The sequence below is a fragment of the Tetrao urogallus genome (assembly GCF_951394365.1).
Source record: "Tetrao urogallus genome assembly, chromosome: 9".
In the NCBI taxonomy this organism is placed as follows: Eukaryota; Metazoa; Chordata; class Aves; order Galliformes; family Phasianidae; genus Tetrao; species Tetrao urogallus.
The window spans coordinates 2,355,069-2,370,053 of NC_136822.1; the positions used below are offsets into that span (position 1 = coordinate 2,355,069).

The window sequence follows — 14,985 nt, forward strand, 5'->3', positions numbered from 1 at the left end:
TACTGAGAACGCGGTGCAGAAAGTTGTGTGAGTTCTCTGCACAGCCAAGTGTGAGCACACGGCCTATTTTTCCCTCTGTTTATACATTTATAAATGATAAATTAAATTAAACGTTGTAAAATTGCTTGTAATTGCATGCTTAAGTCTTTGTGCCGCTGATAGAATTACTGGACTCCTGACAGGCGGTGCTGAGAAATTCATCCATTCCCATCTTCCATCCATTTTAATCCTCTGCAGAGAAAGAGGAAACCAAGCATGAAAAGTTGAGAAGAGAGAAGACAAAAATACAGAACAGGGATCAGACTCAGTTACTCCCTTCTCGAGGCTTTTACTTTGGCCTTAATATATAATCAGCCCCGAAGTCTTTTCACATTACCTTTGAATTACCAGCCACCTGCTTTCATTCAGCCTCCCCAGCAAAAGTCCTTCAGCTCATCTCTGAGCGTTGTCTCTTCTCACTGAAACTGTGAGAGAAAGTAATTGCCCACTATTTCTTTCAGCAACGCACAATAGGGAAAAGAATCGGTGTGAGCAGAAATGGCATCCAAAAATGAAAAGCCCTCAAGCATTACATAAGTTATTGGAAACACTGTATAGGCATCAAGTAGTGGCGAGACTGCTGTAAGGGAAGGATTTAAATGGGCATCTGCCTATGTCTGAATCTTGGAAAAATCACAACATGCAATCTAATCTGTGATTACAGAATCACTGTGGGCAAAACATCTTGATTTTTACAATAGCTGCTAGCACCACTTTTCCCACTTCAATACAAAGTTCCTTTCTTCTTAAATTCAGCCTAGGCCTCTGGAAAATCTTTCCAGTAACAACACATCTCTGCTCCTTGTCATCCTAATATTGCTGCCCTTCTCTGTCAGCAAGGGTTGCAGGAGCACACAGGATAAAACAGCTGCTTCAGGCTGGAAGTGACTCCAGCACAGCCGATTTGTTCTAACATCTAATTCACATATAAAAATTTAAGAAAATTAACAAATCTCATGTTTTCAAAAAACTCATTCTGTGTTCAAAAGTAAAAATAATACCTGCAAGGACGTTTGTTGTATCCTGTACTCATATGGGCTGAAACTTTGTGTGCCATGCAAAGCATTCTGTGGGATTGGTACTTAAACATCCAGGCAAAGGAGAAAAAATCCTCTTCAACAGACACAAAATAGATGGATGGAGAAACAGGGAGGGCATTTCAGATGTTAAAGGCTGCAAAGGAAGAGATGTTCGCATGGGACACGCATACATAAGTGTAGCCTAATGCTGCGTTGTATCATCCAGAAAGTGGCACTACAAATGAAAGCGTTACGCTGCGCTCTGCATGTAAGAAGAATTTCACTTGCAGTCTTCACGCTTGGCCCTTTGTGTAAGTGCAGCACCCCTGGAGGATACTGTCTATTTTGGGAGAGTTTCTGAACCCATTTCTGTTTCTGATGGCAATCTGCTGACATGCACACAGGAGTTTTGCATGGAGGTATTGCAGACTGAGGACTGCAAGGATGAGAGCAGCTTTCTAGTCCAAAACTCTCTTGGCAACCAGGGTGCTGTTCAAAAGCAATAAATGGAAAGTACTGCACCTCAGGCAGAAGGAATTCAGCAGACAGAGGCAGAGAGATCTGTAGGAAAATATCTGAGGTTTGTATTGGTTTACCAGCCCAACAAAAGTCAGACGAGGCACGTTATCATGAAAAAGACAAACCTTGTGACAAAGAGATAAGCAGGACCATCATCAGCACGAGACATGAAATGATCCCTCCACTTTGATCAGCAAAAGCAAGGTTTCTGGCGATTTGTCCAGCTTTAGCCATCACATTTCAGGAATGATGTGAAAAATCTAGGGTGACCAAAATATGACCCAGAGGAAAGATGTGAACAGTTGGGATCACTTACTCTGAAGAGAAGGCTGATGGGAAACATGAGTAGAGTGCAAATATGAGGTGTCAGAAAATGAAGACAAATGATCTGCTTGTTCAGGGGAGTCAGGGCTAGACTGAAAGGTCTTAAAATCCACCACAAATGCACATCAGAGATTGGGAAAGACTGGAGAAGCTCAGGAAACAGACTGCCTGAGGAACATGGGAAGCTCTCGTGCTGGAGCTATGTCAGGCCAGTTAAACATTCCTCTATGAGAATTTTGTAGGCTACTCCTTGCTGGTATGGTGAACAGCCGTCGTGACCTCCCAGTGCCCTTTGCAGCCTAAATTGTCAGGGGTTCTGTGCTGAGATGTCGTGTGATTTCTGACACTCAGAGACCGAAACAGATCTTTGCACAGTGGTGAGTTAAATTGCTTCTGACCGAAGGCTTTTGACTAGCTGTGAAGTCAGACTGAAGCTTGCTGCTCTGATTCTGCTGCTTCCTTTACCACTTTGTGGCTTAAAATTTAAAACTTCTGGGGGAAGATGCTGATCACCAGTGCCCTTACCAAGCACTAAGTTAGGTTGGAAGATTTTAGAATTAGGTTGTTCTGCATCTTCAAGTTGACGTTTGTAAAGAGGGAATATATCCCACACTTGGTTGCTTTATTTATGCTTACAAGCTATGATGGTGAAGATGCAAATGGCTGCAGAGCACAGAGCAGGCGTAATTTCTGTGCTGATGCTTCATCCTTCCTGTTGCAAAGGTCTATTGTTTCTTTTCCGTTTTCTTTGCTGTGTCTTTTCTTCTTCCCTCCTCTGGGCCAAACCGTTTCTGTTGGATGCTGCTCTCAGCCACCCCCTTCTCCTGAGTTTTCTCTCATTCCACAGATTCCCTCCTTGCCTTCCTGCAAACCTTGCTGCTGCAGCCTGTCTCTTTCTTCAGCTTCCATTCATTCATTTCTTCCAGAGACCAACATTTATTGCCGTGTTGCCATCTCTATCGCACTTAGTTATTATATAATATGATGTTTTATGATGTGCAAGATTAATTTAGTCTGCACGTAATGCAGTCCAGATCTTGACAAACAATGCATTAAAGTGTTAATCATATTGTGTAGCAGATCACCGTCAGCAGTATCATTTAAATACAATCACAGAAGCACAGAATAGCTGAGGCTATTCTCCCAGCAGGTCTGCACGGCATCTCCTGCAATACAGGAGATCTGAGAGTACAGGTTTGATTGTGGTTCTCTGAATGCTGCTGCAGAGTGTCAGTTAGTTTTCATTTAAAAGGATACGTCGAAGCCCTTCCGCACGTTTGCAGTGACCAAATCTGTTTGGGCAAAGCTTTATTTTATTCATTGTTAGAGGCCAAAATCAAATAAAGCAGAATTGGGACAAAAATAAACCCCGGCTTCACACACATGACACTGTAAACCAGCGGATGGTTCTGCAGAGCTGAATTAAGCCCCACATGTCTAATGCACCCTTTGTTTAGTTGCCTTGGGAGCTAATACAGAGATGATCTGTAAATAATATTAATAAAGCAGGATTGTGGTAATGAACTGAGAACAGAGGCTCAGAGAAATTCGGGGATGCATAATGAGATCAAACGCTCCTCTGGTAACATTTTATCTCATTACGCATCACAAAAAGTGAAGCAAATTGCAGTGGGTAAAAAGAAATGTCTCATCCATCAACCTGGGATCTGGCCGTGAAAGAATTTGTGAAAGATTTCAGAAGTCTTGATCCAAATGCAATCCTAAAATACTTCTTGCCAAGAGCCGCGTTTGAAACCACAGCATGCGCACTGTGGAGCTAGGAAGATCTTTTTCATATTCATGCGAATAATAATCTGAGGTTTGCATATATATATATAGAAAGAACATCGCGTACCTCCACAGCTAACACCTCTTCTACAGTGGGGAAACGCGGCGTGTTGGAAGGACTGTTGGCATCCTGTTGCTGTTGCATAATGATCCCCTCAAGGAGCACGCTGGTGACAGTAGGACCCGGAGTGGCAGATGTGAGCAGCTGGGTGAGATGCAGCTCCAGCTGAACTTGCCTCTTGCTTCAGCTACATGCAGGAATTAGAGAAAGCCATTAAGTCCTTCATTACACATTTTGTCCTCCACAAAATGAGCGTCGTGCAGATGCAGCTGGTGCGTATCGTGGCACCAAACTGCTGATCCTTACCGCAGCTCAGCAGGAGCTCTCACTGTCACCTCAGCTTTCTGAATTCACAGTCCACCTGCTGCATCTCTAATTTGTGTTATAGCCAGGGGGGACAACAGCTGAGGGAGGGGTGGAGTCCCTTCCTATGTCCTGAAGTGGGAAGTTGATTTCACTCAGGCAGAGATGAGGGAAATAGCAAAGAAGCGTTTGGATATTGTGCAGTTCCATCTGTTGCCATTGGTTAAGAGATCTCTGGGAATTGCACTGGATCACCTTGGCCAGGAAACCATTCCTGGCACCTACTGGTTCATCACACACAAATAGCTCAGCATTTAGAATGTCATATTATTATGGGGCTGTATGTGGGAGAAGTCAGTTCATCCTGGAGAATACCTCCTTCTATTACGATATGGACTAATGTAAAAACTGCCAAAAACCAGCAGAAACATGGCAATAACTTTAGTAAAAGTTTCCTTTGGCCCCAGCAGACTGGAGGCCTAAGCATCATCATTTCTAACTATGTCAAAACTACCCCCTTGATATTTTGGGCGAATAACTCACGTTTATTTCTTTCTTCCTTCCTCTATTCTCATCCCTCCACAGGCCATTTTCTGTCAGACCCTACACCTTCACCAGGATGGAAATAAATTGCCATTACAGCATTTTAGAAGAAGCCTTCGCATCGCCCTGTGATGATTTCACAGCTAAGAGGACAAGCAAACCTGTGTCAGATGTATCAGGTGTAGGCAGGAAACCTGGTGCTAAAAAGTCACCATGTTCTATAACACTACATGCTGTAGCCAGGCAATTAAAACATTTCTGACATCTGGGTCTCCATGGAAATAAGTACACCAAGACAGCAGCTATTCTAAGAACTTAAAATAAAGGATGCAGGAAGGTTACAGATAGGTACTGTGCCTGGGGGACAATTCATACCCTTCCCTTCTTGTCTCCTACCTGTACCTCCTGTTCAAAGACAGTAGATTACAACAGAGTGCAGTAAAATGTGCCTGCTTTGTCCAAAGGGAGTCCTGGAATCAGGGACATATGGGCAGAAAGCAGCTTGTGTTCAGACCCAGCCAGGTTCATTTGGTTCAAGAGATGGGCACGGAGACTGGGAAAGATAATAAAAACCAACCAACCAAACCATAAGCATGAGAACTGTGGCTCGGGCTTTCTGTGGAGCTACAAGTGATAACTCTCAACTTCTGCACAGTAACACATGCTTTCTTCTGACAGCTTTGCAGAGAGCTTCTCTTCTTGCCTGGCCATATGGACAAGCCAAATGAAGAGCCTGGGTTTTATATTATGCCTTGGTAATACAACTGTGTTCTCAAACTGCTTATCTGCAAACCTGGGCCAAGTTTCAATAGCATTTCCAATTAGGAGAATAATTTTGTAAGAAATTATCCTTGCTTTATGGCAAGCAGTTATTTTACAAACGTTGAGGAACATACTCTCTTCTTTTACAGCTTAGGAAGTCATTGGAAAAACACCTCAATCACAAGCTGAGTCGGTCTCATGATTGAGAATCTAAAAGCTTCTCATAGAAAATCGGCCATGTTTCTATCTCCAAACATACATGAGCATCCCACAGCATCAGCAGGACCTGATCTAATGTTTCACATTGGATAGAAAGCTCAGCGGCCCAGGAAGGTTTATTCAGTGGCTGGATGAGTTCTTCTGGTACTTGGAATAGAAAAGGGAACCCCCCCCCCCTCCTCAGGGCCAGGGAAATGCCACAGGTGTTGAACTGTGGGAACTACACAGGAAAGATTCTGTTGAACAAAGCAAGAGGAATGTAAGCTCATTGACTGTCTAACCTACAGTGCAGTGAGGCAGCCAGACATCTCACTGACGATGCCCTGAAAGCCCAACCCAAAGCATGGGGGAAAATCCCTTTGCAAAAGCTTGGTACCTACACAGTGTCCTCTCCACTCATTCTCCCGATTTCCAACCGATTCCCTTCTATCCCAGTACAATTTCTGTGCTCAGTATAAAAGCAAAGCTTTCTATATCATACAATTAGGAACTGTACCTGCTAACAGGTGCCACAATAAGCCAGCCATACCCACAGAGGCTCAGGGCACACAGACAAATGCATCCCAGTGGCACTTCTGGGACAGCACTACTGCAGCCTCCCAGCACACCTCAGTGCAGTCGGTGTTCCTTTGGGGCATGGCTACTGATAGCACCAAAGTGAAGCTGGCAGGCAGCTCTGAATTCGCAGCAAAGAACAATCAGAAAAGTGACTATTTTATTACTTTTAAGTAATCAACATGGAAACAAGAGCAATGATTAAGTCACAAACAGGCATTGCCTAATTGTAACCACCGCATTAATACTTGACATGAATATAACAGAAATCACAATTATGTTAACATTATTCATTCTCCAACAATGAACAAAAGTGTACGGTAAGGTCAGCATTAATCTATTAAGAATGCTACAAAACCAGCCAGCCAGTGTCTTCCAAGAGCAGAGTGTTTGCCATAGGGAAGGCTGGGATGGCTGCTATACTCCTGGGCTGCATATAGACCTTGCCTATTCCTTCCCATTTCTGCACGTAGTTCTGATATTTCCCTTTTCTTCTTAGGGGTATAAAACCTCTCTCTGCTAGGGAAAAAAAAGGGGATGGGAAAAGGAGCTACCGTGCCTTGGCCAGCCCTCACCCTCTGCATAGATGCACAGATGCAGCCTGCAAGCTCACACAAGAGGCAAAGATGGCTCCATGGCAGTGTGTGACATTCATCAATATCTGTTATTAAAACACTTTTCCCACCCTCCCCTAGCTCCCTACTGCACAGATTTGACATACTCTGGAGCTGTACCGCTTTCAGAATGCTCTTTTACATATCACTCTTTATTAGGAATGCTGCAACACAGAACAACAGAAAATTGCTTTTGTAAAAAAGGGGTTCTCTAAATACACCCCCCCTTCCATCTCCTGGTCCTCACACCGTACCTTCCTCTTTTTCCAAAACATTTACTGATGTGTGCTTAGCCACCTGCCTCTTAATGGCAGTACCATAGTGACAGAAGGCTAACTTGTGTCAGTGGTCCTGGCCCCTCTTGGTCTGAGCAACACAGGTTAAACTTCTCAGCTACAACACTTTCATTATCATAGAGAGACACACTCTCAGAAATAAAGACCCCCCAGTCTCTGTAGAACCAGACCAGAGGTTTTCAGTGCGAACAAAGCGGTAATCTCCATCTTTCTTCCCATCAGGTCTCCTCCCGGAGTGCCATCTGCCACGTTGCTTTCACTGTAGAGACAAGAGAAAGACATCAGCTTGTCTACTGCCAGTTCTGTGAGTTCTCATGGAGAACAACAACCTTACAGCTCACTCAAGTGAGCTCTCTCTGTGTCCCGAACTCACTTACTAAGACATCTCCTACTCTTCATCTAGCTCGTGACTTTCTGAAAAAAAAACCCAACCAGAAAACCAGCTCAGAAAAGCTGGTGTGGGATTATTCCTGCACAGCAATGTTTTTGAACAATACTGTTACTGGTATTTGCTGTAGATAAGTATGTTTAATTATTCTGCTGTTAAGTACAGCAAAGCAAAACTATCGGTGTGGTTTCATGCTGTCAGGCCAAGTTTGGACATTCTCAGAAACTATGAAGAATGCACCAAAGAAGCAACAACAAAGTAGCTGACTATTTGCACTGTTCTTCTGGCCATCAGGCTTCAATGTCCCAGGAGCAACTCAAACCCTGTGCAGAACTCAGGCTACAGTTTCACAAGGTGACACCTGCAGCATGAAGAAACTCACACCCCCTGCTCTGTGAGCCCCATAGGTTTGCGGGACTGTGCTCTGAGTTTGCTCAGGAAGGCAGCACTACTCTCGTAGTTTTTTGGTCTGACACCACAGCTTGTGGACTCCCCTCCCCTCGCTCCTACAAGGCACACACCGGTGTGGTCGTCCTGCCGAGCGGTCCCTCTTCTATCCGATGCTTGCCGGCGTGCGGCAGTTCAGAACTGTCCCGGTAGTCTCGGCCCTTGGAGCTCTGCATGTCCAGCACTGCCCGGCTCTTGGAGGGCAGGGGCGGCCTGCTGAGCTGCCCTTGGACACCCGGGCTGACCTCAGACCTCAATGGCTTGACCGATTTTTTGAGCAGCGCTGAGTTTTCGGACGACGCAGCCACCTTCGGTTTGCCTTGAGTCTTTTCACCCATATTCTTTTCTTCGGACTGGCCGGAGCAGGTGTAGGAGCGAAAGCGCTGCGTGGGGACCAGGAAGGGCGGCGACGGCTGTTTGCTGGAGCTTTTGCTGCTCTCCGGCTCCTGTGACTTGGTGAGGTGAAAGCTCTGCTCAGGCAGTGGCAGCTGCTCTTTTCGCGAGGCCTTGGGGTAGTCCTGCTCTTTCTTTGGCGCCGCCTTGCCCTTAGAGGCCGTATAACCATACAGGGGGTTCTCAAACATCTCCGGCTTTTGCTGTCCCTCTTCTTGAAGCGAAGGCTCTGCTGTGTTCTTCCCCAGGTCAGGTGGCCTGCAATCACCAAAGCATTGTAAGGAGGAGAGGCATGATTGAAAAAGAAACTAAAGAGGAGATGAACACGATAAAATTATACTGCACAAATGTGTAATGGGATAAAAATTAACCTTGGGGGGAGATAAGAGAACTGTGCACCCTTTTTTTGTTCCTTTGTTTCTTTTTCGGGGTTGTTTGTTTAATCTCTATTATCACCATGACAGCAGAATGCAGATAGACATGGTGCTGTACAACCTCCATGCTGGATTACAGTCTTGTCAAAGTGACATTTGGCTTTTCTTTGAACAGAGATAAGATACTGATCCAACCTGTGCCCAGTGCTTCAGTGGCTCTGCAACATACACAAATCTCAATTAAAACATTAATAACCATCTTCAGAACTGGCAGGGAGGATTTAAATGTCTGTCTGGACGGTTAACATAAAAGCTAACATCATGCTGGATCAGTACAACTAGGTCAATCTCCTGCTACCGATGTCACATGGTATTCCTAAGGAAGAGATAAAATGCCTTCATGGGCCCAAATGAATCATAGAATAGCTTAGGTTGGAAGAGACCTTAAAAATAATCCAGTCCCAACCCCTGTCATGGGCTGGCTGCCTCCCCACCAGCTCAGGCTGCCCAGGGCCCCATTCAGCCTGGCCCTGAGCACCTCCAGGGATGGGGCACCCACACTTCTCTGGGCAGCAGTGCCAGAGCCCACCATTCTCAGAGTAAAGAATTTCCTCCTAACATCTAACCTAGATCTGCAGTGTTTTAGTTTAAATCCATTCCCCCCTGCCCTATCACTATCCACCCACGTAAAAATCCGGTTCTTCTCCTGCTTATAAGCTCAATCTGTAAGTAATATAAGCACATCATGTAAGTAGTAGCTATACACTGCAGGGTGAGACAACCACTGTGCATTCACAGCTGCATCCTTAGAGTTAAGGCTGGAAAGAGAGCACAGTTACACAACGGGACAAGGGAGATTCTGTGGGTTTCATATGACTTGACCTGATCTGGGAAGGCTGGGCTTAAAAGATTGTCCACAATATCACTGGACAGAGGGCTAAAGGCACATGTTCCTGGGTGTGTTCAGCTGAGGTGTGCTCCTTGCTTCAAGCTACTTTCTGGAAGTCACCGTATGCAGGATCAGATCGCTGAGAGCATGGTGAAGGTTGTCAGGCTCATACAGACAGTGGCTGTGACTTCTGCAAGTTCTGGCTTACACTATGCTGAATACATTTAGCTCTTCACTCCAACCCAGACTCAGAAAGCAGCTGTCACTACAAAAAGATCTGGAATAGAGACCCAGACCACATACAATCACTAGAGGGGTGTCCTCATCAGCTGACCAAGTTGTTATGGATATTTTGAGGTGCTGAGTGGAAATTCTGCAACAAGACCTGTGATAGATGCAGGCACAGCTGCAGCAAGCTGTACATCTGCATAGCAGTGAGGCAGAAATGCAGGTGAAGTACTTCACACATGACACGTGAAGGAGCTCTCCTTCCCATCATTAGAAAGCTCATTTCTTCCCTTTTCTTCCCCTCCATTTCATCAGCTCTTTTTTTTTCCTCCTCTCTAGAGCCCTGCTTGTACAAAACCAAACATGCATACAGCTCTGGTTTTCCTTTCACCAAAGTCTGAGAAACTCTGACATTAGATTGAGTATCTGATGCCTGCACTTATGACCTTCTCTTTATTTAATCCTAAAGATAAAAAGCTGATAGAATGTGCTGCCCCTTGAACTGTTCAAATGGAGAATGAAACAGGGGCTGCAGAACGACAGGAGAGAAGGGCAGCACCCCAGAGCAGAAGGCAAACACTCACAGGTGCTCCTGACTCCTATTACAGATGCTTCTGTTCACTGGAATCTGCAGAGATGGTTTTGGAGACAGAGGGGACAAGGAGGGCGATGTAGAGGATGATTCCCTCTGTCCCATGACAGCGCTGCTGTCTTTGGGCTGCTGCTCGTAGTTCCAGAGAGAGGATGGCTGGTCCGGTGATGCTGCCTGCTTCAGCTGGCTGGCAGCAAATGGTTGCTGAGGGAAAGCAGCCATCCCCAGGTAGTTGGGGTTGCTGATGTCTGTGGGAGTGCAGCTGCTGAAGAGAAGAAACACTGTTAGGAAGGTGCGTGCACAAATGCATCTGTATTCTGTCGTTCTGCCAGCCACTGGGGAGTTAGTGCCCACTGATTGCTTTGATTCAATGCCACCCACTGGAATTATTACCGATACTTTTGTCAGTGTCGTTTCAGAATCAGAGACCAAGTAGCAGTCCTGTTGGCACCTCCCTCCCCGGGGTCACCGCGAGGAAGCAGCTGGGTCAAGGATCCCTCCTCCAGCCCCACGTTTCCATCTCCAGGCTGCAGAGAGCGCTAGCACTCAGCTTCCGCAGCCGCGTGGAGGGGCAAACAGGGCTCTTAAAGGGCCCGGAGCCCAGCAGCTGTAGCAGGACGGCTCCAAGCAAAAGAGGCAGGGAACAGCACTGGGCAACATTGCACAGCGTAGGAAAGTGCTGCTGAAACGGCAGGAGGCATTTGGCCTCTCGAGGCGGAGCCATTCAGACGTGCAGGCAGAAGGCGGTTTGAGCACAGCATCCTGCCACAAGCTGGCAGAGGCAAAGCCGTCAGATTACCGTAACATATCCTCCTTTGCCAGGCTGTCTGGAGAAGAGGAAGCATTCCCCCTATAGCGAGCAATGGCTGCAGCCTCTTTGGCCATCAGATGAGTAGATTTTGATTTTCTGTTGGAAATAAAAGGGCCCTTTCTAAGGTGAAGTGTAAATGCAATGCAAGGAGCCAGTCTGACTGAGGCGTTCTCATCTTTTGGAGCTTTGGACACAGAAGCACTGACCAGTCCAGGCCAAAGGACCACACAGTCAGCTCCCCAGCGTTCACCATGCCTATTAAATCCATTCCCACAGAAAGCCCAGCTCCACGTGTACTGACCAGCTTGGTTTCTGTGGCTGACTTACCCATTTGCCCTTTACCTGCTAAGCTGATCGCTGTCTTTGTTCAGCTCTAAGTTGTTGGTGTTCTTTGGTTTCTGCCCAGCAATTTCATCACGTTCAATCTTGACAAAATCTGTAGGAGAGAAAAGGCAGAGCCAGAATGTCAGGCAGCTCCACACTCTGGTTTTCCAAGTTTTCTGTATTAGTGCTGTATTAAGGCAGTGTGTATCAAAATGACAGGGAGCTGGTCCTAAACAGTCACTGCTATCATGTTTTCAAGTGCCTACTACTACCTATCAAGTTTTGTTTGTATAAGAAAGTGTCTATCCTGAAATACAACCAAAGGTTGTGATCCCCCAGTCACATACACATCATTTTACCATCAAGAGTGCACATCACTGGTATTCTGAAAGAGAACAGCAGGCAGCAAGATGACCATAAGAAAGGTTTGCCATCTTTTAGCTGAGAAACTGCTCTCTAAGAACCACATGTGCTCTTTGCAGATGCTTCCCAAGGTGACCAGATCAGCTTCAGCACATTACCATATAGCCACTGCAAGTGGAGATAAGGCATCACCATTCAATAAAATCAGTATCAGTGACAGACAGGGGGCTCTCTCAGTCTGCCAAATTTTCTTGAATGATAAAAAACAAACACAACTGCAGTGTCTTCCTGAAAGAGTACAGGTATACCCTTGAGAATTAACAATACTCGCATCATCTCGCTGACAGCAAAAGAATTGCAAGGATAATTTTCAGTTCCTTGACAGTTATTTTTCAGGATGGAAGTACTCTACAGTGAACATTATAGAGATGATCTAGTTCCTTACCATACAGTTTCTCTCTTTGTTTTCCTTGTGATGTTTGTAACTTGATTTCACCTTGGAAGACCCCTGTTTTCTCACCATGGTGTGTCAGCACAGTATGGATAGGAACTAAGGATTCTGTTGCTTCTATTCGCAGGGCAATGCAGCCTTCCCCTAGAGGATAACAAGGAATAAGCCCAAGACTGAGGAAAAAAGCACTGAAATCCCTTTGTCTTGTCAGTCATCTACATCTGTGCGGACAGGGCTGAGATTACTGGGAGGGACCTGTTCTGGATCACTGTAAGGACTGTAATACCTCTTGGGAAAGCGGGGGTATTTCACACACATGTGAAGGATTTGGGCATTCCAGACATCAGCAGGTGACTACAGGGTTCTGAGCTTCCATTACTGGCAAGGAAAACACAAGCGTGGTACTGGTGTGTCAGTTAATGAGATTTCAGCCCAGAGCCTTCTCTGGGCAAGGTGTGCAGCCACTGGCTCATAGAATTTGGAAGCAAGCAGCACTGACGAGGACTTTTCTGTAGCCAGGAGAAATGTATCAAGTAAGTGCAAGTGAAATAGGATTTACGTGTTCCGATTAAACCCGTTCATACAGAGTGACTCCTGCCTTAATTCCCAGAGTGTGCTTTCTTTTGGTATTTTAGGCTGGTAAAGCTTACACAGATTGACGACTTTCGTTCACAGACCTCAAATCATCATTACTTCATAAAATACTGCCCACAATGTATTTTTGTATGCATTGAGTTCTAAATCAGAAGTCAGAGCATGATAGATGTTCAGTCTATAGGAGTTAGTTCTGTTCTCTCCCACTCTTTCAGCGATTTAGGAAAATCTAACTCAACTTTGACTCATCCAGAACTTTAGAGCTAAGCACTTACCATAAGATTCATCACTGTCTGATGACTTAATGCTGATCAGGATGTGTTGATCCAGAAGGTATTCTGGGTCTGAAATAATTGGAGTCAGCTGCAAAGACAAGTTAATGTAGGTCACTACAAAGGCGATCTACGTGAACAAAGTTCTCAGTTCCAGGAGAGCGAAGTTCAGCTGGACAGAGCTGTGAGGGCACCATGTAACACCCAGGCTCAGCCTCTTCAGTGATGTCTGGATCTGTGGTAGGATGTTACACCTCTAGAGTCCCACCTGCTCCTACCCAGCGTGGCAGCCAGGATTCTATAGGCAAAACACTCCTGTTGGGCTCAGCTGCATTTTTCTCCTACAGTGCAGGGGTGAAAATTGCTCTGGGAGGAAGTGATCTGCTGTCTGATTATAGCCTGTTCCCAAAAATCTGTCTGTTACCATCACTTATTGTAGAGTCAGCAGTTCTTTTGGGCTATTCAGAAAGGTACTGACGTGCATATTTACGCCACATACAGCAGCTCTGGCAGTTCTACTAGCTCTTGCCACGCCAGGAGAAGGAGAACAGCTCCCATCTCAGGAAATGGACAGAATGCTCCCTTTGGCCACTGGTGGTATTTCTAACACAGGCAAAAAATAGTTTGGTAAATTTTCACAGAAACACCAAGAAAAAACTTTATCTGACAGGGCTTTTTGTCTCACTAAAAAGGTGAGGAAAAATGTCATGCTCCTGAGTGGCTTAATCATGCCATCTGTACCATTCTTGGTACAGATAGAAGCATACTGGCAGGAAAGTTCTTTCTCTCTTACAAGCTGCTTGTCTTAAGTCCATTCTGCATTCTTACAGACTCTTTTGGGTGAAAACATGACAGCAATATTTCTGAAAATGTTTACATAAGAGAAAGATTGGGTTGAGGTCCCCTGCGATTCTGGGATGTAATGTTGCTTAGCAAAGCAGAAGGCTTCTCTTCCATGTGGATGCTCCCACTTTACCTTTGGAAGAGCATCCACAAACTTGACCACAAGCTCCCCTTCACTTCCATCCTCATTTTCTCCTTCCTGGCTCTTTACAAAGCCTGCAAAGGGATGAGAAAAGAGTTCACCAGATGACAGTCAGCAAGAACTTGGATTCAAACCCTTTTCAGATGCTGGATCTCCAAAATGCTAGTCATTATCTTCCCACTTGGGCACAGGTTTTAAAAGTGTTCAGAAGCTCAGTGTTTGAACTTTGGGTGAATGTTTACATCGTAAATTTACAAGTGGTCTTAGTGGGGCATCGTTGCATAGTTCTATTTTACAGTTAAACTTGGCACTGAAAAGCTCGGTGCAGCCATGGGCTGTAGGATAAGAACATGACAGCTCTTCCTACGCCACTCAAGATAGCACACTTTTGAAATTCTAATTTAAGATTTGCAATACACTGTTTCCATAGAAATGTATGCAAATTTTGATACAGCCAAAAAAATAATCTTTTATGGAACTGTCTTTGACACAGCTCTCTGACACGCGACAACGTGATGAAGCATACACCGAAGGCACGCTGTCCCACTTAGAAGAGCAGTCCTGTGATGGGAATCACTGAAAAAACCACCGTAAGGGCAGACAGGCTTGTGTTACATAAACAGCTGAGGCTCAGCCCTGCAGCACAGGGACAGAGGACAAAACACGTAGCCCTGGTAGGCACACAGTCCCGGTCCCAGAACCATCACACCCTTTCTTCCTTTCTCTTTAATCTGATCTCCTGATTTACTCTTTTCAGACCACGAGAATCGTATTATTTTTATTAGCTCAAAGCAGATGCTTTATTTTGAAAGCAGCTGATCACTTGGAGCAG

General features: G+C 45.3%; 1 protein-coding gene across 1 annotated transcript in view; it reads right to left on the bottom strand.

Moving 5' to 3' along the window:
• Window positions 1-7,936: 7,936 nt before the first annotated feature.
• INPP5D (inositol polyphosphate-5-phosphatase D) overlaps window positions 7,937-14,985 on the bottom strand; it is a gene marked incomplete at its 3' end in the record, with an annotated part of 43,592 nt that continues 36,543 nt past the window's right edge. The window contains exons 21-27 of the mRNA XM_079539908.1: window positions 14,145-14,227; window positions 13,172-13,259; window positions 12,297-12,446; window positions 11,507-11,600; window positions 11,153-11,260; window positions 10,346-10,618; window positions 7,937-8,528 (exon numbers count right to left, since the gene is read on the bottom strand). Coding sequence (XP_079396034.1) covers window positions 7,937-8,528; window positions 10,346-10,618; window positions 11,153-11,260; window positions 11,507-11,600; window positions 12,297-12,446; window positions 13,172-13,259; window positions 14,145-14,227 — 1,388 coding nt within the window. The remainder of the gene's footprint in view (window positions 8,529-10,345; window positions 10,619-11,152; window positions 11,261-11,506; window positions 11,601-12,296; window positions 12,447-13,171; window positions 13,260-14,144; window positions 14,228-14,985) is intronic.